We start from the raw sequence: 27,298 nt of genomic DNA, 5'->3' as shown, positions 1-27,298 counted from the left end.
GAATTCTGCATACTCTTTGACCCAATCTTATGATTAAGCCCTATTATTTTATTTTACAGATGAAGAAACTAAAATTCAGAGACTGAGTAACTTCCCAAGGTCATATAACAAGTTAGTAGGGGAGTCGTGATTGTCCCACTCAGTTACCTAATCCAAAACCTATGCTTAGTTCCTACACCATAAACTGCATTCAATGAGGGATTTGTTTTTAAGAAAATATCTGTATAATAGAATAATATGCATCAATTTAACATGTTGTACAAGAATATATAATGACATGGACAAATGTTTGCAAAATTATAAACAGCAAAAGTAAATTTAAGAAACTTTATTAAAAATACATAAGTATATAAATAAGAGATATATATACAGATATATAGATAAACATCTAAAGAGACTGGGGACATGACAAATAATTTATTTTCTTCATTTTGTTTCCTGTCTTTCCTTAATTTTCTAACTTTGCATTAAAAATTGTCTTTTTAGGCACACCTGGCTGGCTCAGTTGGTGGAACATGTGAATCTTGATCTTGGGGTCATGAGTTTGAGCCCCATTTTGGGCATAGAACTTAATTTAAAAAATTGTCTTTTTAAAGATGTTCAAAATCAGTTCTCAAACCGTGAATCTGCAATTTAAAGACATAACCTACTTCTATTTAGAAAGGTACATGAAAATGAAAGTTACGTTAATATTAAAATAGATGACAATAATGTTCTAGCAGTCTATCTTGATTTCTTCTTACTGTAAGCCTAAATGTTCTAATTTCCTGGCAGGCAGATAGCAAGAACCCTGGGAGCTTCTACTAACTGGTCTTTTATCTCTTGTGTGAATGGCATTACTCCATCAGAATGTGGTCCAAATCAAGGACTCTCCATCTAGTGAAAATGAAATTCAAGAACTCATGTTTATTTATTGATGAAGGATAAGGATGGGGAAAACAAAGACTTGCTAACTTTCCCATGTTGATTTTCATTAGTAAAATTACTCAGCATGTTTGTTCAGTCTGCAGCTTCTTTCCATATGACTTACAAGGTGTTGTTTTAACAGGAATGGAACTCACTGAGCAATGTGACTGACTGAGGAAGAGCCGGTTCATGCAGATAGTAGCCTCCAGTTCTATCCTAGCAAAGAAATATTCTTGTTGGATTTGTTGAAAAGCTCTGAGAGGAAGGAAGAGACATTAGTGAGAATTTCCCTCAGATAACACATGTTTTAGTTTAAAGAAATCCTGCTCAATTATGTTCCACAAATATCATATATGAGTAATTTAAAACAGAGGTTGGAAACCTTGCTTTTTTAAAAAGAAATTTTTTTTTTCCTGCCAAGCTTCTCATTCTTATAGTGCAAACACATATGTTTATTAGATAGGTCATTCTTCCTCCTACCTTCTTTCTGGGTGAAGACTGGATCAGATCTAGTTCAATAACTGGAGAGTTATCTTACTATCATACTTCTTTTCCAGAGGTTAGAAGTACTAACTGTACATAGAACTTCGTTTGAATTTTTGTTGCATTTCTAAATATTGTATGTACATGATAGATGATTTTGAACCAAAATTTTTAGACCAAAAGTCCAAGGAAGATTAAAACAACCACAATCCCATCACTCAGGGGGAAAAAAAAAACCCTTAAATACTCTATACTCTTCTTGATCTTATTGTACATTAGCATATTAAGGGCTCTTAGCAGTCAAGAAGAAAGAAAACAAGTTACCTTTGTTACAAACCATGTTTTCCAAACTTCTTTGACCATGAATCCTTTGGTGGCATAACACCTATTAATAACCTAAAGAACTCAAGATCTGAGGAACACATTTTCAGAATGCCACCTTAATGAATGTATCACTGTCCAGAATCTTCAGCCATATGAGTAATCCAGAGTTAACCAAAATCAACAATGCTCACCCGTCTACATAATCTCACACACACTAAAGTTGAAGAGTTTATGGTGATATTTACTTCAAGAAAGCAACATGTATGGGTAATTTATAATATGTAAATTATATCTCAATAAAGCCCCCCCACTTTTTAAAGAAACCAATATGCTTGTGTTTCAGGAATGCTGAGAAGTGGAGTTACTTGATGAACATGAAATCAGAGCAAAAGGAGGATAGTTTTTAGAAATATTTTATGCTGGCCAAGATGACTCATTCCTGCCCACAAAAGAAGATACATCTTTAGTTACTATAATACCTCTTAGACTTATACTATACAATTCTACCTCTTCTAGTTTTTCTTTTCAAATGTTCTGGCAATGCTCACAAATTAATCTACTTACAGTCCAAAAAAGTAAATGTATACTCCAGAGTGGCAATGAATAGCCACAGCTATTGTCTAAAACAGACTACCATAAGCACAGCATTTCTTTTAAACTTCATGTTTTTCCTAGCATATACACATAAGAAAATATTTTTCAAATGCAAAGGTTAAAGTTTTTAGTTCTGAATCATTAGGGATAATTGATATACAAAGAATATGTGTTAATATACTTACCTGCAACTTTATATTCCCTAAAATACATCAAATACACCCTATTTGAGAAATAAAGCTCAAAGCTAAACATCTCCCTTCCATTCTTACTTTTTCTAGAAACAAAACTTGACAAGGTTGATATAAGTACTAAATCAGAATCTCGCTCCATGTATCCCTCTCCTAGAGTTGACACATTTGTTGCCATAGATGGATTATACCAACTAAATGAATCTCCATGGCCACTTTTAGTTCATCTCTTGGTTGGTTGACACATTTTTATCACCCACACAAACAAATGCAAACATAAAAACATGCTTTTCTGTATGCAAACTTTTTATTGAACTATTACACTATTTAAAATAGTATAACCTCTTCAAAGAGGTCACAAAAATTATAGCACTCAAAATTTTTAGGTAAAACTCTTCAAGGATAAGCTATTCTTTTTCAGTCAGCTTATACAAAGTTTAGCAGCAAGAGCATACTACTATAGAGACTTAAGGTTGGTTCAGACTCAGTTTCTGCTCATGCTATGTAGAGCGTCCACGATGCTTTTATTGTACTCTGCAATCTGCTTGGTCACATTCTTCATAATTGACTGGTAATCACTCTCTTGACTCTTGGTTGCTATGACTAATTATATGAGTTAAGGGGGAACGGTAATCAACAAAAAGAGTAATCCACTTTGGCTTAGGAAGGAACCAAATTATTTTTTAAATTTTTCTTATTGAAAATTGAAAATGGCCAGAAAAAGCACAATTAGAATATAGTAAAAATATATATATTAACAGATTAAGATCAATTGAAACCTAAAAGGCTAAGCAAAACTTGTTTCAAAAACTTCACTTACAGTATAAGAGCTTTTTTTAAAAAAAGGTTTTATTTATCTATTTATTTGAGAGAGAGAGAGAAAGCATGAGGGGGAGCAGAGGGAGAGGGACAAGCAGACTCTGCACTGAGTGCCGGGCTCCACATGGGGCTCTATCTCACGACCCTGAGATCAAGACCTCAGCCAAAATCAAGAGTTACACGCTTAACTGACCAAACCATCCAGGCACCCCCAAGAGCTTTTTTATAGTTAATGTTATGCATCTCAATCTAATTCTGGTCTAAGAACAACTGAATGTTCAGAAGAAGAACCCTGTTCTCTAGAGTACCACACTGAATTTCAGAAGTCTCTAGAATTCACTCTATTCCAAAGTCCTCTACTTTGTTGCATAAACTAGACTGCTGGACTAAAGCGTATTGAGCGTCTTTTGCTTTTAAACTGAGTAGCACGACTGCTGCAAATAGAGTCCCTGATGCATTTGATCTGGAAGTAAGCCGGGATCTGTGCTGCCCTGAGCTGACGTTCGGCAGCTTCCTAGAGGAGAATCTAAACTACCAATGAGTCAGGAGCTACTTCTCTAGGCAGAGATGTCTTTAAAGGGTCAAAGAAGGGAACAGAAAATAACTTTTGGGGAAATGTTTCTTACAATTTCACAACCCATGTCCTCACTAGCTGCTTCCTCCTATATAATCACACAAAAAGATTAGCAAGAAGATGGGATTTAAGTACCACCCTGGTAGAAATGTGAAGCTGAATTGCCTGAAACACAGATGAACTTAAAAATCAAATGTCTCAGGATACTACTTGGGACTACCTCCCTCTGCTGCCCAGATATCCAAGGTACAGCATTATAAGCATCAGCAAACAATTATGAATATACATATATGCATGGTTTTATATAATTCTTTCAATAATTCTATGAGGAAATATTAACTATATTTGAGATGACAAAATTGTGCCTTAAACAAATTAATTGTCCAAAGTCCATAACCTACAAGTAGTAGAGTCAACGTTGAAAATTAGATCTCCTTACTCCAAAACCTGTGCCCTTAATCACTATGCCATACTATGACTTTGTATAGTCTGCTTTCTATTGTTACTTTGGTACACACACACATACGCCCAATTATTGTAGACTGGAAACTAAGTCTTACTCATTTATTCCCCACATAGTTAAGCTTGGTGTTTTGTACATATTAGGTATTTGATAAGTTTATGTTAAATTTCATTTCATTTCATTTCTTTAAAGAAATTTTTAGAAAAAAAATCACTCTGGGGTGCCTGGGTGGCTCAGTCAGTTGCGCATCCAACTCTTGGTTTGGGCTCAGGTTATGATCTCAGGGTTGTGAGTTGAGTCCTGCATCGGGCTCCCCACTCAGTAGGGAGTCAGCTTGAGATTTTTTCTCTCTCCCTCTATCTCCCCACCACCCCGCGCTCTCTCTCTCTTCCTCAAATTAGTGAATAAATCTAAAAAAAAAGGAAAAAAGAAAAAAATCAGTCAAGTTCACTTGCTTCTTTTTAAAGGATACATTCTTTCATCACAAAATTATTTTGTTCATGGTGTTGCCACTTCCTCTCCAAATTTGTAAGCTAAAAAACACAAAATAAAAATGTTAAACAGTACCCATATTCAAAACAATTATACACCCTTTTAAGAGGATAAGAAAAAAAAAAAAACAACATTCAATTTTAAATCTTATCAACTCCTTGCATTTTGATGAGATAAAGCCATGGCAGACAAAAAGGAAAATTAGAAAGGATTAAACAATAGTAAATACATTAATAAGTACAATGTTGAATTTGACAACAGGTTTTACTCTATATGTTTATTTTAATTGGAAAAAATATTTACAATATTTATTATGCAATGAACATGCCAACTGAAAGACAATTTATGACTTTTCCCTTTCCAAAAAGAACTTGAAAGAAAAGAATGGGACATGATGGGAATCTCTCCTTGAAATCTGGAAGTCTAATGCTACAAATGTGATATATATTCTAACACTGTCAAAGGTTCAACTATATAGGAGTAACTTCCTTATTTCCAGGGCTAAATTTCCTGTCTAATTCCACAAGCTGTGATAAGAGCAGAGCTGCAGTGTGAAGATTATAAGAGGGCTGGTAAAAAGCTGGCACTGTTACAATAATTTCTGCATCAACAGGAAGCTAATGTGGATATTATATTGATGGTTGCTTCCTCAGAAGACAATTTTACTGTTATAGAATTAAATTGTTTTTCTGATTTAATTAACCTTTTAACTCTGGGTTATGGTCTTTCTTTTTTAAGATGCACATAGTATTTTTCCTAGGCAAAGGACTGTCTGAAAAATGAAACATTAAAATAATGCGCTGTATGGACATTTCTAAGAGGTAATGATCATTTTTAAGAATCTGATAACTGAAGCAGCATTAATATTTCTTTCTACTTTCATGTTAAAATTATTTTCAGGGCTTATGTTCAGTGTTAATGTAGCATCCATCCCATTGTTTCCTCTAAAGAGATAAATGTAGATATTAGGATAAATCCTAACTAATTAATTATGTAAACTGTATGTGCTGTGAGTTAACACTATTAAATCAGATCTGGCTCCCCAGATAGGAACTCAAAGTTAAGATGGACTTAAGGAAGCAGTCAGCACTTTTTGGCAATAAATCTCTAATAACCTTTTGCAAAGTCAAGTACCAAACTTTTCCCTTTTGTTTCATACAAAGAGGTGGCCTTCTTAGAATGCAGACCTCTTAAGTGCTAAATAAATAATGCTATAAAAGCAACACTCTGTCAGATGGTCAACTTCCTTATATATTATACATCTGTATTAGTGACTTGCTTTTAAACCTCCGAGAATATCTTGAAGCATGAATCTTTTCCTACAACTTACTTAAACAGTCTATTGTATATTCTCTATATATTTTGGATATTAACCCCTTATCAGATATGATTTGAAAATATTTTCTCCCATTCTGTGCTTTGTTTTCATTTTGTTGATTGTTTCTTTCATTGTGCAGAAGACTTCTAGCTTGATGTAGGCATACTTATTTATTTTTGCCTTTGTTATTCATGCTTTTGATGTCATAACCAAAAAACTGTTACCAAGACTAATGTCAAGGAACTTTATCCTTATGTTTTCTTCTAGGAGTTTAATAGTTTGTTCCAATATAAATATGTTTAAATGATATCAAATAAATAATAGCCATTCATCAAAGTCTGTTAGGAAATTTAAAGATGTCAAAAAACGGTTTTCGAGAAAATAGTTGCAAAAGATAAGGAGACCAGATTTTATTTGATCAGTGGGTATTCCCAAAAAGCAACAAATAATACAGAGAAGGACGGTGAATTATGAGTTATGTTGTGAATTCCTGTTACCAGTATATGGGGTTAAGTATATGATTAGCACTTGATGTGTGAATAAACAAGTAGCCATTGACTGGCTCTAAGAAATTGTGTTTGTCAAGTGTTCTCCTCCTTAAATAATCTATTCAGTGAAAGAGGAGAGCTGATGTTCCATAAGCAGTATTTTTTTCCTAAGAATCATTTAACACAAAGGCCTCATAAACTTTTTCTTAGATTTCTTCTCCAGCATCCATCCCCACTCTAAACAGCCTAGGATAATTTTGCCACTTACAAATCTATATCTAGACCTGTATATTATGAAGTAGAGAAAAAAGAACTAATAAATTTGAAAATGTAAAATAGTGACTTCTAAGCATTTAGTAGTTGTGGCAAACTCTGATGAGACTTCACCCCTTTCAAAAAGAATATAAGGTATGTCTTTGTTTTTAAAATGGTAAATCCATACAATGAAATAGTCATAAAAGTATCAAAAAAGGAGCTTGAAAATATTTAAGTGAGAAAATGAATGTTTAAAGACTACATGCACAGAATTTCATTTTTTGTAAAAATAATATAATCAATATGGGTGTATAACTGCAAAGGAAAAAAGTTTACAAGGATATTATACCAAAATGTTAACAATGATTGTCTATCATGATCATATTACCATTTAAAGAAAAGAAAGAATGCATTTAGCATTAATAAATCATAGCTACAAATTGCTAATATATGCTAATTAGATGAGAATGATCAATCTTTATCTACTGATTTTGTACATGTCATACATGCTTCATTTAATTCTCCAACAAATACTTATCGAACACCTATTATGTGCCAGCCACTGGCACAGTGTGGGGAGAAAGTGAATGAAACAGGTGTCCTCTCTACCCTCTCAGACAGGGCACTCAATCTAGAAGACCTCCGACATTGTTCAGGTAATTCTATCAGTAGGATAAGTGATATGAAAAGGGGGCTTTTCTGTGCATCCTGTATAAATAACCAGAAATGTAAATCAAGAAGTTCAAGGACAGGACTGCTTTTTACAGCATTAACAGTTTTAAGAACTAAAAATAACCTAAATGTCCAATAATATGAAATTGGTTCAGTAAATTATACTGTATCCATTATTCAAATATTATACAGAATTATATTTTTAAAAGATATGACAAGGCAAACTACTTATTAGGCATAGTTAATAATGAAAACCAAGTTTCCAAATAATATGTACAATATGATACCATTTCTATAAATATATAGAAATAAATGTATACATATATATAAAAAATGTGTGTACACATAATATATACATATAGACTAGAAGGACCCACTCAAAAATGACAAGAATTATTTCTTCTGTGGGATATTAGTCATTAAGGTTTATTTTCTCTCTTTGTGGTTTTTGTAAGTTAGCAAAGTTTCTCCATTAAAAATGCTTTACTTTTGAAATTTTAAAAAGTATATCAGCTGTGCCCAGAACAGGGCCTAGCACAGAGTAGTTCTTCAGTATAGGTTTATAGAAGGAGAGCAAAAGTAAATTCATTCTGAGTAGAGATTGTACACAGCCTGGCTATCTTCAAAGCCAGAAAGTCTGGAAGGATAAATAAAGCAAGTTAAAAAAAAAATCGTTTTGGGGTGGAAATATAGATCAAAAACACGGGACAGAGAGTTTAAAAACAGAAATAAATTTCAGAGTCTTTTTTTTTTCTTTTTACCTGAGAATGTGTCTCATTTTCTTGCAATTGTGTTTTTAGTGTCTCATATTCTACGTTTAGCTTCTCCGTTATTTTCTTAAAGGCATTTCTGCGGGTTGTTAATACTGTTCTCTCCTCATGTAACTTCTAGATAGATCCAAATAGAAGTAAATGACAGACTTTAGCAAAGATCTAGTAAGTCAGTATAAATCATTTTTAACTTAAATAATTTCAATGATATTCTGGTAAAATTCTACCAAGATTATAATTACTATAAAACCTGTTTGTAAAAGTATCTTTTGAGTTATAATAAGCTAAATTAGTATTAGCTGAATTAATAACTCTACTAAGGCTGCTATATACATGTTCCTATCCAACCAAATTTATTTTAAATTAATGTAAATAGCAATGAAAAGCCAGTGATGAGTTAAGTCTTGAAATGCTCTTTCTTTTCCCTGCTTTTGCCTTTTGTTTAAAACTTACAACTCTCTAAATTCCTCCTATATACATAAATCTTAGCTTATATATCAAATAATCAACTGCAAATAATAAATTTTACGAACTACATATATATTAAATTTGATCAAGAAAAAACAATTTGAATTATAATCTTGTAAGACTGTTATTATTTACCTTTTTCTTTTCTTCACCTGATGATTTTAAAGCTGGCAAATCATTATATGTCTCCAGGTCAGTTGTCATTTGCTTAATTTTGCTTTTCAGAGAATGCTGTTCCTCAGTCATCTTACTTTCCAGAAGTTCCATTTTCTGTAGATCCAACTGTAGACGTTGACTATCTGAAACACAAGAAAATTCAAGACCATAATTAGTCAAAACTTAATTCCTTTCACAAAGAGAAAGGCAATGCAACCATTAAAAATCATGTTTTACAAGAATATCTGCAAAAGAAAGATGTTTCACTGTAACCAGTGAGACAATACAAAGATAAATTAAGAAAAAAAATATTCACCCTCCAGGTAACCAACATAACCTGATGTATATCAGCCATATTTGTCTCCATGCTCATACAAACATTTAAAAACTCACATATGTGTTTTTTCCTTACTTAATAATGTAACATATGTTATGAGATAAAGGCCCATTATTTTTAATAGGGGCATGAAAGCAAATTATGAAACATTATATTGAACAAAATTTCACAACTACATATATAGTCAATTCTCATTACTTATGGTAGTTATATTCTATAAAGTCACTGTAAATATTGAGTTAGCAAATTCAAACTATTGTTCCTAGAGGGGATACAGGTTAGGTTCCTGAGAGCCTCTGGTCACAGTATTTTCATCACCAATTAACACATAACCTTGTTTTATATGTGTTTCTATTTAAACACACCTTATTTAATATATATTTTTCATCTATTAACACTGAACTCAAGGCCACCTTATGCCTGAATGAAGCTAATCTAACATACATTTCCTCTGTAAGGCACATTGTAGCCTTCTTGGGCTCAAGAACACAAGCCAACACTTCAGCAGTATGCTTGGGAGCCATTTTATACAGCAAAATCATGAACAAAAGGTACAAAAATATGGGAAAAAGTGGCACTAAATATGCCACATAAGGATACTTGTTAACAGTGTGAGGACTAAAACAAGACAGTGTTGCCTTATTTGAATTCTGCTGGGAATGCATGTCAGGCAATTGACATTTCTGACTGCACATGTCCACAAATGACTGTGAAAATACTAAAAGTACTGATTTCGGGGTTACAAATTAATTATGGTGGGTAGGCAAATTCACAAACAAGAATCCATGAATAAGGAGGACTGACTGTATAGATGTGTATTTATAGGAGGGAGTGTGTGTATCTCATACTTTGTTTTAAAAGTATGGAGCATCTACTATGTGCTAGGTGCTAAGAATATAATGGAAATCAACAGAGACACTATTTTTGCTCAAGGAGCTATATGCTAGAGGTAGAACCGGGAAATTAAATAAACATTTACAATACTTTGGATAACTACTATGAAAATGGTAATACAGGGAGCCATGAGAGCATGTGGTACTGGTCAAGAGAGCTCTCTAAAGACATGCCTTTTAACTGAGTAAGGCCTTAAGGATTAGGAATCAACCAAACCAAGGAGAAAGTAAATGAGTTCCAGAGAAAACAATCAACGTGTGCAAAGTCTATAGGTAAGAAAGTATGGCACATATGTGCAAATAACAAGAGCTCAGTATGATTAGAACCCAAAGTTCAAAGTGGGAAGAATTTCAGTTCATGAAGGGCTTTTTAAATGAAAATAGGGAGTTGGAACTTTATTCTAAGGGCTATGAAAACTAATCAATGGATTTCAAATCAGCGTGTAGCGTAATTAAATTTTAGAAAGTTCACTCTGGTTTTAATGTGGGCAATTAATTGGAAAAGCATTAATTGGTGCAGGAAGACCAGTTAAATGTTGATTCAGAGAGCTACGTAAGAAATCTTAGACTAGTGTAGTCACTTTGGGGATTTTTTTTTTAAGCAATACTTATTAAGTGCTTTCTGTGTACAAGGCAAACTTCTAGGCATAGGGGATACAGCAATGAACTAAGCATATGAAAATCCCTAACTTTATAGAACCTATTTTCCAGTGGAAGACAACTATATATACGAAATCTAAAGTTATCTCACATGGAAAAATGAGGAAAAAATGAAGGAGAGGTGTGGAGGGACTCAAGATATATCAGGGAAATTGAATGGATACAGTGGTTGAGCAAGAGGAGTCAATGGAGAGTCCCATTTCCAACTTGAGTAAAGGAGTAGATGGTAGGGAAGGCAGAAGGAGGTATCAAATTTTGTTTGTAGGGAATGAGATGAAGGGTTCAACTCAACTTAGGATATGCTGTTCAAGTTACCTCAGAAATACCTAAATAGTAAACATGCCATGTATAGATATATGGGTCTGAAGCCCTGAGAGAAATTTGAAGATAGAGATTTTGAAATCATCAACATAGAAACAGCACCTGAAACTATGGGAATGGTTGAAATCATCAAGAGAAAAGAATTCATGACAGAATCTATAAGAATAACAAATTTTTAAAGAATAGATTTACATGAAGGATCCCATAAAGGAGAATAAGAAATGACCAAAGAAATAAAAGAAAAATCAGAAACGATAATGAAAAGACATTTCAAGAATAAAGGAGTGGTTTGTAATGCAGACTACTACTTAGAAATTTAAAACAAACAAACAAACAAGACTGCAAAATACAAGTTGGACTTACTGTCCAGGAAACCCTTGATGTATTTCCTGAGAAAAGATTTCGTATAAAAAAAAAAAAAAAAGGGACCAAAAGGGAGAGGAAAGCTTTTAAAAATTTGGATGTGAAACCTTTGAAAGGAAGGGATGACAGCTGGGCAGAGAATGCTTGGGAGAGGCTTTTTCTTCTTTTTCCAAGATGAAAAAAAAAAAAAAAAGAAAAGACTGGAGAAGATATAGGCAAATGACATATCTGCTAAAGGGTTAGTATCCAAAATAAACAAAGAACTGATACAACTCAACACTAAAAACCCTCAAATAATCCAATTAAAAATGGGCAGAAGACATGAACAGACATTTCTCCAAAGAAGACATACAGGTGGTCAAGAGACAAATGAAAAGATAGTCAAAATCATTTGTCATCAGAGAAATGCAAAAACTACAGTGAGATATCACCTCACACCTGTCAGAATGACTAAAATAAAAAACATAAGAAACAAGTGTTGGTAAGGATGTGGAGAAAAAGGAACCTTGTGCACTATGGGTGGGAATGCAAACTGGTGCAGCCACTGTAGAAAACAGAATGAAGTCCTCAAAAAGTTAAAAACAGACCTACCCTATAATCCAGTAATTACACTACTGAGTATTTACCCCCCAAAAATACAAAAACACTAATTCAAAGAGATACATGCATCCCTATGTTTATTGCAGCCTTATTTACAATAGCCAAATTATGGAATCAGCCCAAGTGTCCACAGGTAGATGAATGGATAAAGAGGATGTGGTATATATACACAATGGAATATTATCCAGCTATAAAAAAGAATGAAATCTTACCATTTGCAACAACATGTATGCAGCTAGAGAGCATACTGCTAAGCGAAATAAATCAGTCAGAGAAAGACAAATACAGTATGATTTCACTCATATGTGAAATTTAAGAAAGGAAACAAATGGGGGCGCCTGGGTGGCACAGCGGTTAAGCGTCTGCCTCCGGCTCAGGGCGTGATCCCGGCGTTATGGGATCGAGCCCCACATCAGGCTCCTCTGCTATGAGCCTGCTTCTTCCTCTCCCACTCCTCCTGCTTGTGTTCCCTCTCTCGCTGGCTGTCTCTATCTCTGTCGAATAAATAAATAAAATCTTAAAAAAAAAAAAAAAAAGAAAGGAAACAAATGAGCAAAGGAAAAAAAGAGAGAGAAAGAGACAAACAGGATACAGGTTCTTAACTACAGAGAACAAACTGATGGCTACCAGAGGGGAGGTCGGTAGGGGGATGGGTTAAATAGATGATGGAGATTAAAGAGTACACCTCCTGTGATGAGCACTGAGTAATGTATAGAACTGCTGAATCACTATATTGCACACCTGAAACTAATATAATACTGTATGTTAACTATACTGGAATTAAAATAAAAAGCTTAATAAAAAGAAAAGAAAAAAGACTGTAAAGAAAAATACCAAAATTTAATAATCATAGACTTTGATAGTGGGACTGTATTTTAAATTTTCTTATTTATCCTTTTCTGTATCTCCCAAATCCTCTATAATGAATACAAATAACAATAAGAAAACAATATTTAAAAAATATCCTGTTCTGATAAAATGATACAGTATCTACCTTCTCTATTTCAGAGACTTCCTAACATTGTGGTTCTGACTTTATTTTTTAATTTATTTTTAAATTTTTAAAAAAGATTTTATTTACTTGCAAGAGAGAGAGAGAGAGAGAAGGAGAGAGAAAAAACAAGAGCACAGAGGGACAGGGAGAAGCAGACTCCCTGCTGAGCAGAGAGCTCAACGCAGGGCTTGATCCCAGGACCCTGGGATCACGATCCAAGCCTAAGGCAGACGCTTAACTGACGGAGCCACCCAGGTGCCCCAAAGAAGTTCTCTTTCAAAGTGAAAGAAAAGTAATGGAGGGAACCAACATTTTTGAGTACCTGAAATGTGCCTGGCTTTATGTTATCTCTTCTACTTTTCTTAATAGCCTTAGGAGGTAAATGTTATATGATGAAACTGAAGCTTTGAAAGGTAATTTTTTTCCCAAGATTTTATTTATTTATTTGACAGACAGAGGCAGGCAGAGGGAGAGGAAGAAGCAGGCTCCCCGCTGAGCACAGAGCCTGACGTGAGGCTTCATCCCAGGATCCCAGGATGCTGGGATCATGACCTGAGCTGAAGGAAGACACTCAACCAACTGAGCCACCCAGGTGCCCCATTAGAAAGGTAATTTGCCCAACGTCATGCAGCCAGTCAGGCTTTGGTGCTGAGTGATATCATTATCATGTTTATGAAAGGTTCATTTTTAAAACAGCAAATGTTAATGATCCAGAAAGATGCCTCAGTGAGGAACAGTGAGCTACGAGAAGAGGAACAGTAACACTTGCTCAATTTTGCTATTCAGGCTTCCCCAGGCATCATTCTTTGTTTTGCTTTTCTTATAGCTATCAAAGTAAAATAGGATTAGAGCAAACTAAAAAATGGATACTAAAATGGAACTGAAATACATATATACATCATGCACATCCAGATGAAGATATCTGAATTCAAACCTGCCTAAGCTAGTTTCCTCTCTCCTATGTTCCCAGGGCTAGGTATGACAATGATCCTAATATCCTGAACAGCTATTTGTTTGTGTATTAGAGGCAGATAGTTATACATTTTCATCTTTGAACAGTTTGCTTTCACTTTACCTCTATTTTAAAGTAGGGATATGAATAGCCTCAGAATAATATGGTGGTATTTCAGAGTATTAAAAGCCAAATGTGAACATCTTCCTTTTATTACTTAAGAGATTTAGGGGTGAAAGATTTTTACAATAAAATAACATAAAATTTAATCTTATAGTGGGATTATTATTCCCTGTATATATGTACTATTTTTCTCTGGCGTTTTTCATTGCTTTTTCTTTTTGTTGCATTTTTGCAGTTTAATTATGATGGGTTTAGGTAAGGGATTTTTATATCAATCATGTTTGGGGTTCAATGAGCTTCTTAGACCTGTAAAACTTGGTTTTTCATCCAATTTGAGAAATTTTCAGCCATTATTACTTCTTCAACTATCTTTTCTCCCCCATTCTCTGTCCCTCCACTCCTTCTGGGACTCCAAATATATGTATGTCAAACTGCCTGAAACTGTCCCACAGATCATTTAGGTTCTACTCATTTTTATTTCTTCTTCATATTATATTATTTTTATTGATCCTCAAGTTCACAGACTCTTTTTCTGCTGTCTTCAATCTTCTATTAAGGTCATTCAGGCAGGTTTTCATTTTAGGTATATTTTCAATGCTAGTTGGTTCTTTTTTGTAATTTTTATTTTTCTGTGGGATTCTCCATCTGTTCATTTGTTATGATTTTATTTTCCTTTAAACCCTTACGTATGTTTCTAAACATTTAAAGTCTTCTTTTGTCCATTTCAACGTCTGGATTATCTTAGGTTCAATGTTTACTGACTGGTTTCCCCCTTGATTCACATTTTCCTATAAATTTTTAAAGTATAATTGACACTTTAAACGATTTGTTACAGAGGTTCTGAATTATATTGTGCTCCTTTGAAAAGTGTTGATATATATTAAATGAGCAATAAACTTTGAACTAAAACCCTAAACTTTTCTTCTCTGGAGTAGGCAGCATATAAAATCTCTGTACTCAGGTCTTTCAACTTCTAACTGCTGCTTTTTCCTAGGTCCCCTAAAGTTTACTCAAATGCTTAGGATCTGAACACAGTTTATGTGTGGATTTTGGCACTTTGTTGCCCTCTTACCATGATGTCTCCCTCTATGTAGGAAGGCATTAAGTTGGCTTCTTCAAATAAAATTTAGCAAAATTTACTTGGAATTGAGTTTTATTATCTATACAGATTCTCTAATGGGAAAATCAAATACAAAGCTGCTATTAAACCTTCTTCTTCTACCTATGAAACCAGAAAGATTATGGATTAAAATATAGGTGGAAGGTAACATTACAGTAAAATACCATGTTCAAAACTGAAAGATTCTCTGTGTATAAATACCAATTATCATAGAGCATAAAATATCAAATAGTTTTTTTAAGGCTTCAGAAGACAGTAATTTAAGAAAGGAAGTTTTTCCCAACCAAACTGAAATTGGTATAATTAAACTTGAGCATTTCCTTTTGTCCCTTTAAGAGTCTTAAAATTCAACCATATTGACATATATGTTATAAAAAAAAATACAGATGTGTGGACTTAAATGTTGTTGAGTGGGTTTTGTTTTGTTGGATTCATATCTCAACTAGGTTTGAAAAGACTTAAAATGAAAATCAAAGTGTTAAATCAAAGTCACTGAGACTTATGGTGTTGCAGTCCTCCAAAAAGAAAATGTATGTACCTTGTATATTTTGACTGTTCAGTGAAAATGTTATTGAACTCAAACTAAAAGTTTAATTTGAAGATATATTAGGGACATACATTTAGGAGCTATACAAACTGCTTTTCCTAGAGAAAGGGAGAAAATGGTTGGTTGGTATAGGGTAAAGTTTATCTTCCTTTAACAGCAGGTCCCCTTCAAAAGCTAAAAAGTTCTCCAAGGGAAGAGACAGGAAGAGGATGCAGACTAGTTCCTTCTGATATGCTATGAAGTTGCAAAGTTTACTAAGCAGTGTGTACATAGTAGCAAAATCTCAGAAGGAACCACTTTGACATGGGGAAATGTTTCTGAAATATTCTGCCATCAGTGCATTTGTTTATTCCCTGAAGTTTCCTTTCCAAAAATATAAATAAAAACTATTGCTGACAGATTCCTTGCCTCTTTACTCATGCAATACACCCGTGTTTTGCAATCTTTTTTCCCCCCATTATTGTCCCCCCAAGGAATCTTTTGTAGACTGTTTTTTTCCTAATCACCACCCTCCCATGAAACTTTTATATTACAGATATAATGTGTATCTGTTTACGTACAGTGACCCTTTTGGGGGGGTCACAAACCATTATAATCAAGGTATTTTTTACTCTCCCCCCAAGAAATACTTTTGTCGCTTTGGGAATAATATTGTCGCATTAAGAAACAGAGTACACTAAGAAAATCAGGTAATTTTCAATTATAAATGCAAGAGCCAAAAGGGAGGCAATTCACAAGTGGGAATGTAAAATTCATTATCTCTGAAAGGTGAACAAGAATATTATAGACTTCTTATGGTGATTTCTAGATACAAGAAAATTTTGATGGGGGATTGTGTTAAGGAAAGAGAGGGAAAGTAATTTATATTCTTGGTTTAAATTAATACTTAAAAATAATTGAGTAAATGAAATTAATTGTAGGGGCCAGAAAATTCAAATCTTAATAAGGAAATTTTTCAGTAAAATCCTTATCATAATAATAAACTTGAATAAAATTAAAGCCAGTTCTCATTCTTTTTCAATCCTACATCACTGGAGAAAATATAATGACTAGTTTTTAAAAGGAAATGTAAACACAAAGTATAAAAGTATGAAAGGATTCAAAGTCCTTATAATTGAATTCATTTGTTTCTCAACAGTCCTTATACAAAGACAGCTTAAAGGAGGCAAAAACTTTTAAAATTGAAATTGACTTTAGATAAATGAAAACCTTAAAACTACCATCTAAAACACAAAACAGAGATTTCCTAGATGGAATAATTAAAGATAAAATTCTTTAGCTTATAGAAAGAAGAAAATAAGGATGTACAAATACTCATATTTGAAAAGCTCTCGAAGAGATATTTGCACACCCATGTTCATTACACAGCATGAATCACAATAATCGAGAGGTGAAAACAACCTAAATGTCCATCAATGAATGAATAAAAAAGGTAGTACATACATACTATAGAGTATTATTCAGCCTTAAAGAAAAGGAAATCCTGTCCCATGTTACAACACTGATGAATCTTGAGGGCATTAAGTAAACTATCCATTCACAAAAAGACAAACATTGCATGATTCCACTTAAAAGAGGTTTTTAGAGTAGTCATACTCATAGAAACATAGTAGAATGTGGTTAGCAGAGGAGAGAGTTGAGAGGGAAATGGACAGTTGCTTAACCGGTGTAAGTTTCAGTTTTGGAAGATGAAAAAGTTCTAGACATCTGTTGCTCAACATTGTACTTACAGTTAATGGTTAAGATGATAAATTTTATGTTATGTGTTTTTTATTACAATTAAAATTCTGATAGTCAAACCAATAGTAGGTATAAATCAAATTTAGAACATACCTTCTTTAGTTTCTTAGCATATAATTCAGATATACAAATAAAACTACAGCAAACAGACTCAAATAAATCTGGGCAGATAAAATATGCTTAATGGTATAAAATAACTATTGTCTACCTATAACATCAATCTAAATTCAGTTGTATAACATTCAGCATGCATTTATAGGTCCATAATCCTTATATAAAACTCCTAGATAATTGCATTTTAGAATGCAGAATTATTCAGATTTTAGGAAAAGCAATATAGCACATATGTTATAACTTCCACAGCAGGGTTTAAGGCAGCATCCTGTCATCAAGTACATAACTATTTCTGCAGCAAAAATTACGAACAGTCACATTAGGTAGGATAATTAAAGACTATAAATAGCCTCATGTCAGTTCAGGTCAAGTCAGGTTTTGCTGCCAGGAGCTTTTTAGATTTTGGGATTCCAGATAAATGAACATTGTGGATCCATTATTCCAATACAAGAATCTCAAAATTTTTAAGTTAGCAAATATTAATTCTTTATTCCTCATAATTTCACTGTCAGTGTAATTCCAAGTAGGAAAAACAAACAAACATGGCTAATTCAAAATCACTACACATTAGCAAAAACACCCATAGTTAGAAAGCATCAGTTCAAGAACCAAAGATTCTATACAAATTTTGACTTTATCCTAAAATTTTTTTTTCTTTTGAGTGTAGTTGACACACTATCCTAAACGCTTTAAACTCTATTTTGTGTATTTGTTTTTAATCTCTGCACCATCCAAATGACAGCCATTAGCCACATACAGCTTTTGAACACTTGACTATGTCTAGTTCCAAGTTGAGATGGAGTGTAACTGCAAAATCTCATTGATCATTTTTGTACTGATTACATGTTTAAGCAATAATCTTTTGGATAAACTGATTAAATAAAATATAATACTAAAATTCACCTGTCTGTTTACTTTTATAACCTACCTACTAGGAAATTTAATATTATATATGCGGCTGGCATTACATTTCTACTGGAGAGGGTTGCTCTAGTATCATGTCGGTTATAATGGCTGAAACTAATTATATTAAAATATTACTTCCTTGAGGATTCCTCTCCTAACTACCCAAGACTGGGATGGATATGAACCCAATGTAATTCTGTTGCTCCTTATGTGTCTATCATAGTACTGTTTCATTATATTTTAGTAGTTTGTTTGTCATTATTCCACCAAGCTGAAAGTTCCTTGAGGAAAGAGACTAGATTTGTTTTTTTTTTTTTAATCTCTGTGTACCTATGTTACAGCACAGGCACAGAGCAAGCATTCAATAAATGTTAAAAATTAATCAGAATATCCCAATGAAATACTAATAAAAGTTAATGTGAAAAGTCACACACAATTCTGAGGCTATAAATGACTGGAGCAATAAGCAATCATAAATTATATTCTCAGCCTTTCAAAAATATCAAATAACATAAATTTTTAAAGTTTCAATTTGTTACAGAAAAAAAAAGGATATTAAAATCTGTTTCTCACCTGAAGTCAAATTCCTAGCTGTACTTTGTGATTTCTGCATTTCAGTGGATTTAAAATTGAGATCATCCTGCATCATCTTCAGCTCTTGATTGGTGATAGAAGAGATCTGTTTCATACGATTTATATTCTGTATTTGTAGAGAAATAAAAATGGAAAAAAATTCCACTGATTTGACTCTCCAAAAAAACTCTTGGAAGCTAGATGCTCTGAATCAGTATTCTTTTTTGAAATACATCTTTTATCATGTATGTTTTATGTATGTTAAGAAGAATATAGTGAGATTCAAAGTCAGGTTTTTGCAATAAGGAGAGACTAAATTAAAGCTAATGTAAAAGAAGTAATTCTGAATTTTATCTCACTGAAGAAGAAATTCAAATACACTACTTTAAGAACTGCTAGGAGTCTTAAGACACATAGAATATTTAAAAGAGATTGCATATTTTTCCTTCTATTCTACCACTCATTAGTAGCTGCTCAATAAACATTTTTTTATGAATCAAGATACTCCCTGATAACCTATACTCTTGGAGGTCCTTACAAGAAAAGAATCCCTTCTATTCATAATACAAATGACCGTGTAAAAATATATCAACGTTTTCCATTATAACATCTAGATTTTGAAGTTTCTGTGCAAATGTTACTTCACCAACTTCAGATACATTAACAATGGGAAAAAATCATAATAATTACTCTGAATTGGTCCCTTACTTACTGCTATAAAATTGACATTATACATATGTCATCCTTTTTCCCTATCATCCTTACCTGAATTTTGCCAGAAATACACAAATTAATAGCTTAAAGAAATAAAATAATAAGCAAGGGAATTTAAAGGAAACAGATTAAATGAACAGATGCAATAGTGAACCACTGCATTTTTTGAGGTGTATTTGGAAAGGTAATCACAGTAAAAATAACGAGGATGCTAAGACAGGCACATGGTACTCACTCTACTACAGTGCTCCAAAAGTGAAACAATATTGGCTTCTATCTGTGCCTTCCTTTCCAGTTCCCGATTCTTAGTTTCATCAAAAGTCTCAATAAAAGCTGCAGATTGACAATATGATGAGAAGCTTCTGTTAATATAGTTAACACTATATAAATTCTGATCTATAGGTCTTAACAGTACTTTTTAGAAATTCAAAGCAAATTTTAAATTACCACTATTTAATCTTTTATTAACCCAAGGGTAATTAAATCACTCAATAAGAATATTTCTACATAGTTTCAAGCTTTTAAAGCTTAACGGTTATGATCTTAATATAAATAAACTAAAGGTTACAAATCTGGGCTCAGAAGTAACAGCCGATATAAAGGAGAACATAAAAAAAAATCTGTTTTTACATAGGATCTCCTTGATATATCTATAATTATTCATACTTACAATTAGCCACTAATTTTAATACAGAAAATAGTTGCTGATTACTTATTTCATCTGAAAATGAGTATTTTCTTTAAAATGTTGCATTAATCTCAACTAAATAAAATAATTTATTCACATTATAAATATCCTAAGAAATCTTCCTTTCTCTTGTCTAACATAGAATCAGTACATAATTTACTCTTTTTTATATTCTTAAGGCATTTCTATGCCTCTTTCAAAAATAAAAACTTACAGTTAAAATAACTTTACTGTTAGCACAAAACAAATAATTTTTTTTGTAATTATTTATTTATTTATTTGACAGAGATAGAGACAGCCAGCGAGAGAGGGAACACAAGCAGGGGGAGTGGGAGAGGAAGAAGCAGGCTCCTACCGGAGGAGCCTGATGTGGGGCTCGATCCCATAGCGCCGGGATCACGCCCTGAGCCAAAGGCAGACACTTAACCGCTATGCCACCCAGGTGCCCCCAAATAATTAATTTTGAGATAATTTTTGGTACTTGCTGAGATTTTAAAGAAATCTTGGGATATTGTTAAATCAGAGTTAGCAATTACTACTTAATGGCATGCTTCTATGAAGGTAACAATTGACATCGGACTGATAAAACTTCAGATTCTAGCAAAATGATTATTAAAAAAGGAAACCAGTAAGATAATATAGGTCAATTTTTAAAAATTTATGAACATACAAAACGCAATTAAGTGAAGATCTACTTACAAAGTTAAGATTTTTAAAAAGCAAATGAGAAGCTGCAACAGAAGGCTACTAAAGCTACAGTCAGTAACAGAACCAAGCAGCAAGATCTGAGGTGAAGGCTGATAAATAATGAGAGGAAGTATTATGAAAAGCCAAAAAAAAGGCAAAAGATACTAAAGATGAATACAGTGAAGCAGGAAAAAGAGAACATTCAATATTCAATCAGTAAGCAGTCTCTATATAAATAAACAGAAGTACTAGTTTTAGAATCTATCCTCAGCACAAAAATACTCATACACACACAAACCCTTCTTAAAATTTTCTACCTGTCCCTAAACTATGCTAGATATTTATTAATTCTTCTGCATTTATTATTAGCCATTGTATCTTCCCAAAATGAAATCTCTGATTTGGTATACATCAACAGATCTCTGAGAATATTTTCGTATCAGTAAGATCACTTACTGTCCATATTTTCCTCTCGTTTTTTTAGCTCCTTGTACTTCTGATTCATTTCGCCTATAAGAGATAGAAAATATAACATCAATTTCAAAAACTCCAGACACAGTGCTGTAAGTGTAAAATAGTTCTTAGGTTTTCTATATACCAATAGTTATTGAATATTCGATATTTTCTATTCGGTGAAATTTTTTTAAATTAACATACAATCTTTTAAGACAATTATATATATATATATATATATATATTTGATAATGCAGAAAAAAATCTCCTGACAGGAAAGGACTTTAAATCTTCCAGTGGTTCTCTATTTCAGTCCCAACTTGGACCTACTCAACCTGAGCATGAACACTACTGGTGATGGGAAACATAAGCTCCCCAAAAAGTTCATTCATCTTTGAATAACTCACAACAGCAGGCAAAATAGCAAAGTAACCTCCCTCACCAGACCTTAAAGTCTATAAAGCCTGAACAAGCTATTAGAATGTACTAAGTGCTACCGTATGAAAAAGGGTGCTTTAAAAGCACAGAATAAAGGGGCGCCTGGGTGGCACAGCGGTTAAGCGTCTGCCTTTGGCTCAGGGCGTGATCCCAGCATTGTGGGATCGAGCCCCACATCAGGCTCTTCCGCGATGAGCCTGCTTCTTCCTCTCCCACTCCCCCTGCTTGTGTTCCCTCTCTCACTGGCTGTGTCTCTCTGTCAAATAAATAAATAAAATCTTAAAAAAAAAAAAAGCACAGAATAAAGACAACTTATCTAGTTTTGGAATTCCCGGAAATTTTCTCTAAGGAAGTAATATTTAAGCCGCATTATAAAGAAAAAATGAATAGGAGTTACCTGGTTGAAACAGAGAAGAAGAGGTTCAAAATCAAAGTATTGCAAATACAGAAACCTGAAAGTGAGGATGAGTATGGTAGCACAAGAAACTGAAAGAGTGGTATGGCTGAGGCAGAGAATGTGAAGTGAAAAAGTGGCACAAAGAAGAGGCAAATGATGGATGAGAGACATTATAAGATACATACAAAAGTTTGGACCTCCACCTAAGGGCAATGGTAAAACTACTGAAGATTTTAAGCAGGGTAATAAAATGATTAATTTGTATTTCTGAGCTGCCTTCAGCTCAGGTCACGATCTCAGGGTCCTGGGATGGAGCCCCACATCAGGCTCCTTGCTCAGCAGGGAGCCTGCTTCTCCCCTGCCTGGGGCTCCCCCTGCTTGTGCTCTCTCTCTCTCTTTCTCTCTCTCTCTGTTAAATGAAGAAATAAAATCTTTAAAAAGGGCAAAAATCCTGGACCCTGACAATGGATGAAACTGGATACTTTAGCGGCATAAAGGGGCCATTAACAGAAGTGGATCATGTTATTTCATAACAAAAGGATTTTCAGTGTAACAAAAACTGAGTTTTGAAAGGATACCATTATTTCCCTAGACTAGTGAGACAGCTGCAGCCCTGTGTCCTCAGGGTCCCAGGTAGAGAAAGCAGAATAAATTTGTGCTTGCACCAATCTGTAATCTTTATCTAAACCAGTCAATTTTTAGCAATTTTTAGGAACCTTATTAAGATGATGCCCAGTAAGCATGGACAGAATAATAGACTAAAGATTCCTAAGGGGGTTTCTGATAAGAAGCTGGCATTTAGAAGAACTTTAAGGGTTAAAAAAAAAAAAAACAGGGGAGCCAAAGTTACAGTGCAGAGGTTCAAATGCAATGGTCAGCCAGTGTTCTGTATAAACTCCTATGCAGGTTTTTTCAAGCACTAGCTAGAGTAAAGTTAGGAAGTAGAGGAAGACAGTTGCGGTAGAGCCTCGAATTACATGGAAGCATGGACTTTGTTATTAATTACAAATTTGTATATGATTTTTTTCAAAAATGGATTATAGACAAATTAAAATTGTCACCATTCACTCACTTCGTGGCAATAGCTTTTGAGTGGGAAACAAAGAATTAGAGCTGGAATACCCTCCATAGGAGGGTAATATGCATGGAAATGTTATACAACATACGTGATGTAGCAGAAAAGCTAGTTTCTGCTGAACCTGCCATATCCTAGGTTTCTAAGAAAGTTCTGGTTGTCTGAGAAGTCCCACTCCTCAGAGATTGGTTAGGCATTAAGGGATTATGAGGAAGGCCTGCATCCTAGGCTTTATAAAAATTTAACTACCATCTTATCTTTCTTCTTATAAACGTAAAAGAATCTCCTATACAAGCTTTTTCCAGTTCCTCATCTTGCTATCAGACCTCAAGGCACTGTAATGAGGCTTTTCCTTCTGCCATACCAATGAAATTTCTCTAAGATTACATAACTCCTTAATTATCAAATCCAAGGGGCAGTTCCCAGTCCTTATTTCATTCTGCAATAACCGACACTATTGATACATTCTTTCTTCTTTCAATTTTTTTTCCTTATGTTTTTTTTGTCGTTGGGGTGGGAACTTCTTTGGTTTTTCTTACTCTCGGATCATTCCTTATGTCTTCTCTTCGTGGCTTCCCCTTTCTTCTACATTTAAATTCTGGTTTCTGCTTTTAGTTGACTTCTAATACTACATTACATCCAAGAAAATCCCACTCATTCTTGTGGTTTAAGAACTCTCAAATTTGACCTTTTCCCTAATTTTCTGATTATTTTATCCAACTGCTTACTAGATACATTCTGTGGGTATCTCTCAGGACATCCTAATAGTATATTCATAATTAAACTCATGAGTCTTCCCTCTCAAAGTCTGCACCCCTCCGTATTCCCCATTATTTTTAGACGTCCTTGGCCACAACTTATCATCCAAGTAAGAAACCTGGGAGAATATTCCTCTCCTCTCTTCTCAAATCCATGTTCTTAACTGTCATCAGATTGAGCTGGAAGACATATCTGGCCAGCTGGATGAGATAGGACAGAGATCCCATATATCTTAGTAGATTCCCAAGCTTCATAAAATCTCTTCTCATATCACTGTTGCTAAGAAGAAAAGAGATCAGAGAACTAGTGAACTTCTCTATTTTGCGATTTCTCAGTTGGAGGGTTCATATCTGAGCTGCCCATGAGAAGCACAGACGTGGGCAGTCCTAAGATAGGGTAAAATATAGGAGTTATTTAACCAAATCTATTCTTAGACTTACTATCATAGGAGGGGACAAGATCATATATTGGAGAAGCTAATCAGTATGTGACACTGGACATGCAAAAGCAGGCAAGCAAAAGGGTCTAAAGTAGTAAGATTAAGAAGACCAAAGGAGAAGGAAAAGGGCATGTTAATAAAATAAGGGTTATTTTACAGCTATCCTCAAATTCTTAATATTTGATGCAATTATAGTTCTACATAATTTATTTATTCCAAATTTACTGAATGCCTGCTATGTGCCAGATACCATAGCAGGTGCTGGGGAAATCAAAATGAGCAAGATAGTTACAACTTTATCCTAGAAGGGCTTACAAATTATTAGATGTACAAAATATATGTTTGAAGTCCTATAATAACTACTTATTAGGTGAAAGATAGGTGAAAGACTTCAGAAGGTTCTTATGTGGAAAGTATTGTATTGGTAAGGCACTCTAACAAGTAATGTAGGAATTACAGAGATGAAGAAGACCTTTGCCTTCAAGACATTTATACTCTACCAATACAAGTATCTCAAAATTATAAACTATAAATTCAGGCTTTTTTCCCTCATGTGGAGGAAAAAAGAAATGGGTATGGACTATTACAAAAAATCTGGAATACTGTGGAGAGGATATCATTGTTTTCTGATGCTCTCTGCCATAGAAAGCTAGTGGAGTAAGGGAGATATGCTCTTCTTGCACTACCGAGAGGCTGACTAGCACCACAGCCTGCTTTATCCTCCCTGCCAGTTCATATGACTCTTACTTCTCCATCAAATGTTCCCTTCATTCTACATTATAGAGCTAGCTTGACTTTTATATTCTGAGAAGTAGTTCTGCTCCTGGAGAAGGTCTGAGTACCATTTTCCCCCCATCTTCTATCTTGGTTAATATATAACACGGCATAGGTAATGACTCTTTTGGTCTCAAGCCCCCCCAAATCAGCAGGCCTACTGATTTCAGAGGTGAAAGAGCAGCAAAAAGAAAATAAAATTAGAGAAGTGTGCCAAGAATAAAACCCTAAAGGACATCTGCGTATCCGAATTCTTTCCTATCTAGCACTTGGGGTCATTCTGAAGCAAGCTAAGTCTCCCCAGTACCTTTGAGTGTTCAATGCATTTGAATGTTCCTTATGTGGCATGGTTTTAGTCTCTACCATTCTGCTCATTCTACTCTTAGTGAGTTTCAGAGTTCTTCTTTACCCTTTTTAAAGTATAATGCCAAGGGGTGCCTGGGTGGATCAGTCAGTTAAGTATCCAACTCTTGATTTCAGCTCAGGTCATGATCTCATGGTCATGAGACTGGGCTCTGTGCTGGGCGTGGAGCCTACTTAAGATTCTCTCTCCCTCTGCCTCCCTCCTACCTGAAATGAAGAAGGAAGGAAGGAAGGAAGGAAGGAAGGAAGGAAGGAAGGAAGGAAGGGAGGGAGGAAGGGAGGAAAGAAGGAAAGAAGGAAAGAAGGAAAGAAGGAAAGAAAGAAAGAAAGAAAGAAAGAAAAGAAAAGAATACAATGCCGAGAAATTTAGGATTCAAAACTGACTATCACTTCCCACAGTCTATATAGTCATCTTTCTGTTAATGCAACCTAGGATTTCAGCTGTTTTGGAGGCTGTATCACATTAATTCATACTGAGTTGTTTAAATCTCCACTAACATTTTCACATATTTTAGTAAGCCAGACCACTTTCTCTTCCCCTTTCCTACTTCAATTTTAATTAGTTTGGGGTTCCTATTAAATTCCATCTTTTTATATTCAGTTTCTCTTTCCTATCTACTTTTCACCTGTCATTAGAGCAGTAAGTAATAAACTAGCCTATCAAATACTACCAAACTGGTATGTTAAAATGAGCCCATATAAATTTAATGTTTTAAACTAACTTTTGGCTTCAAGCTTCATCCAACTTATCAACCATACATTCTCTGCAAAATGTTTTAAATTTTGGCAGGCAAGTTTCTTTACAGCTATGCAGACCAAGTCTGATAATTCTATCTCTACACACTGGAGGAACTTTAAAAATATATAATAAAAATTCTCTAATTATGTAAAAGTTAAATTATTGCTAAAAGCCTCGTGTATAAAGAAAAGAAAAAGGACCATGAAGACATTTGTTTTAACAGAGTAAAGTCAATAAAACTGGATGGTATAATAAGTAGTCCTTGGAATGTACTCAACACAACGAACTTCTTAATTATTTCCTAAAGCAGTGGTTATAAACTTTAGCATGCATCAGAATCATCAGGAGGGGTTGCTGAAACACAAATTGCTAAACCCTATCCCTAGCATTTCACACTCAGTAGGTCTGAGGTGGAGCCTGAGAATTTGTTACAGATGGTGCTCATGCACCTGATCTGGAAATAATACCACCATTCTAATGAAAAATACAAACTGTAATCTAACCAATCTTCAAATTGAACAATAAGCAATGATTCATTCTTCTTCATTGAATGTAT

The 27,298-nt window shown here is 34.1% G+C and overlaps 1 protein-coding gene across 2 annotated transcripts in view; it reads right to left on the bottom strand.

Annotated features, from left to right (window-relative positions):
• Positions 1-2,786: 2,786 nt before the first annotated feature.
• Positions 2,787-27,298, bottom strand: part of IFT74 (intraflagellar transport 74) — an 81,208-nt gene continuing 56,696 nt past the window's right edge. For both annotated transcript variants that reach the window (XM_026506431.4, XM_057313496.1), the window contains 7 exons: positions 21,762-21,815; positions 20,166-20,263; positions 19,217-19,343; positions 8,953-9,116; positions 8,341-8,466; positions 4,827-4,887; positions 2,787-3,101 (listed from right to left, as the gene is read on the bottom strand). In XM_026506431.4, the coding sequence (XP_026362216.1) occupies positions 2,983-3,101; positions 4,827-4,887; positions 8,341-8,466; positions 8,953-9,116; positions 19,217-19,343; positions 20,166-20,263; positions 21,762-21,815 (749 nt within the window). In that variant the 3' untranslated portion in view covers positions 2,787-2,982. The remainder of the gene's footprint in view (positions 3,102-4,826; positions 4,888-8,340; positions 8,467-8,952; positions 9,117-19,216; positions 19,344-20,165; positions 20,264-21,761; positions 21,816-27,298) is intronic.

This window comes from Ursus arctos, unplaced genomic scaffold (assembly GCF_023065955.2).
Source record: "Ursus arctos isolate Adak ecotype North America unplaced genomic scaffold, UrsArc2.0 scaffold_18, whole genome shotgun sequence".
NCBI classification, from domain to species: Eukaryota; Metazoa; Chordata; class Mammalia; order Carnivora; family Ursidae; genus Ursus; species Ursus arctos.
Note: the sequence above shows the minus strand (reverse complement) of the source record. Positions and strands in the feature narration are given on the sequence as shown.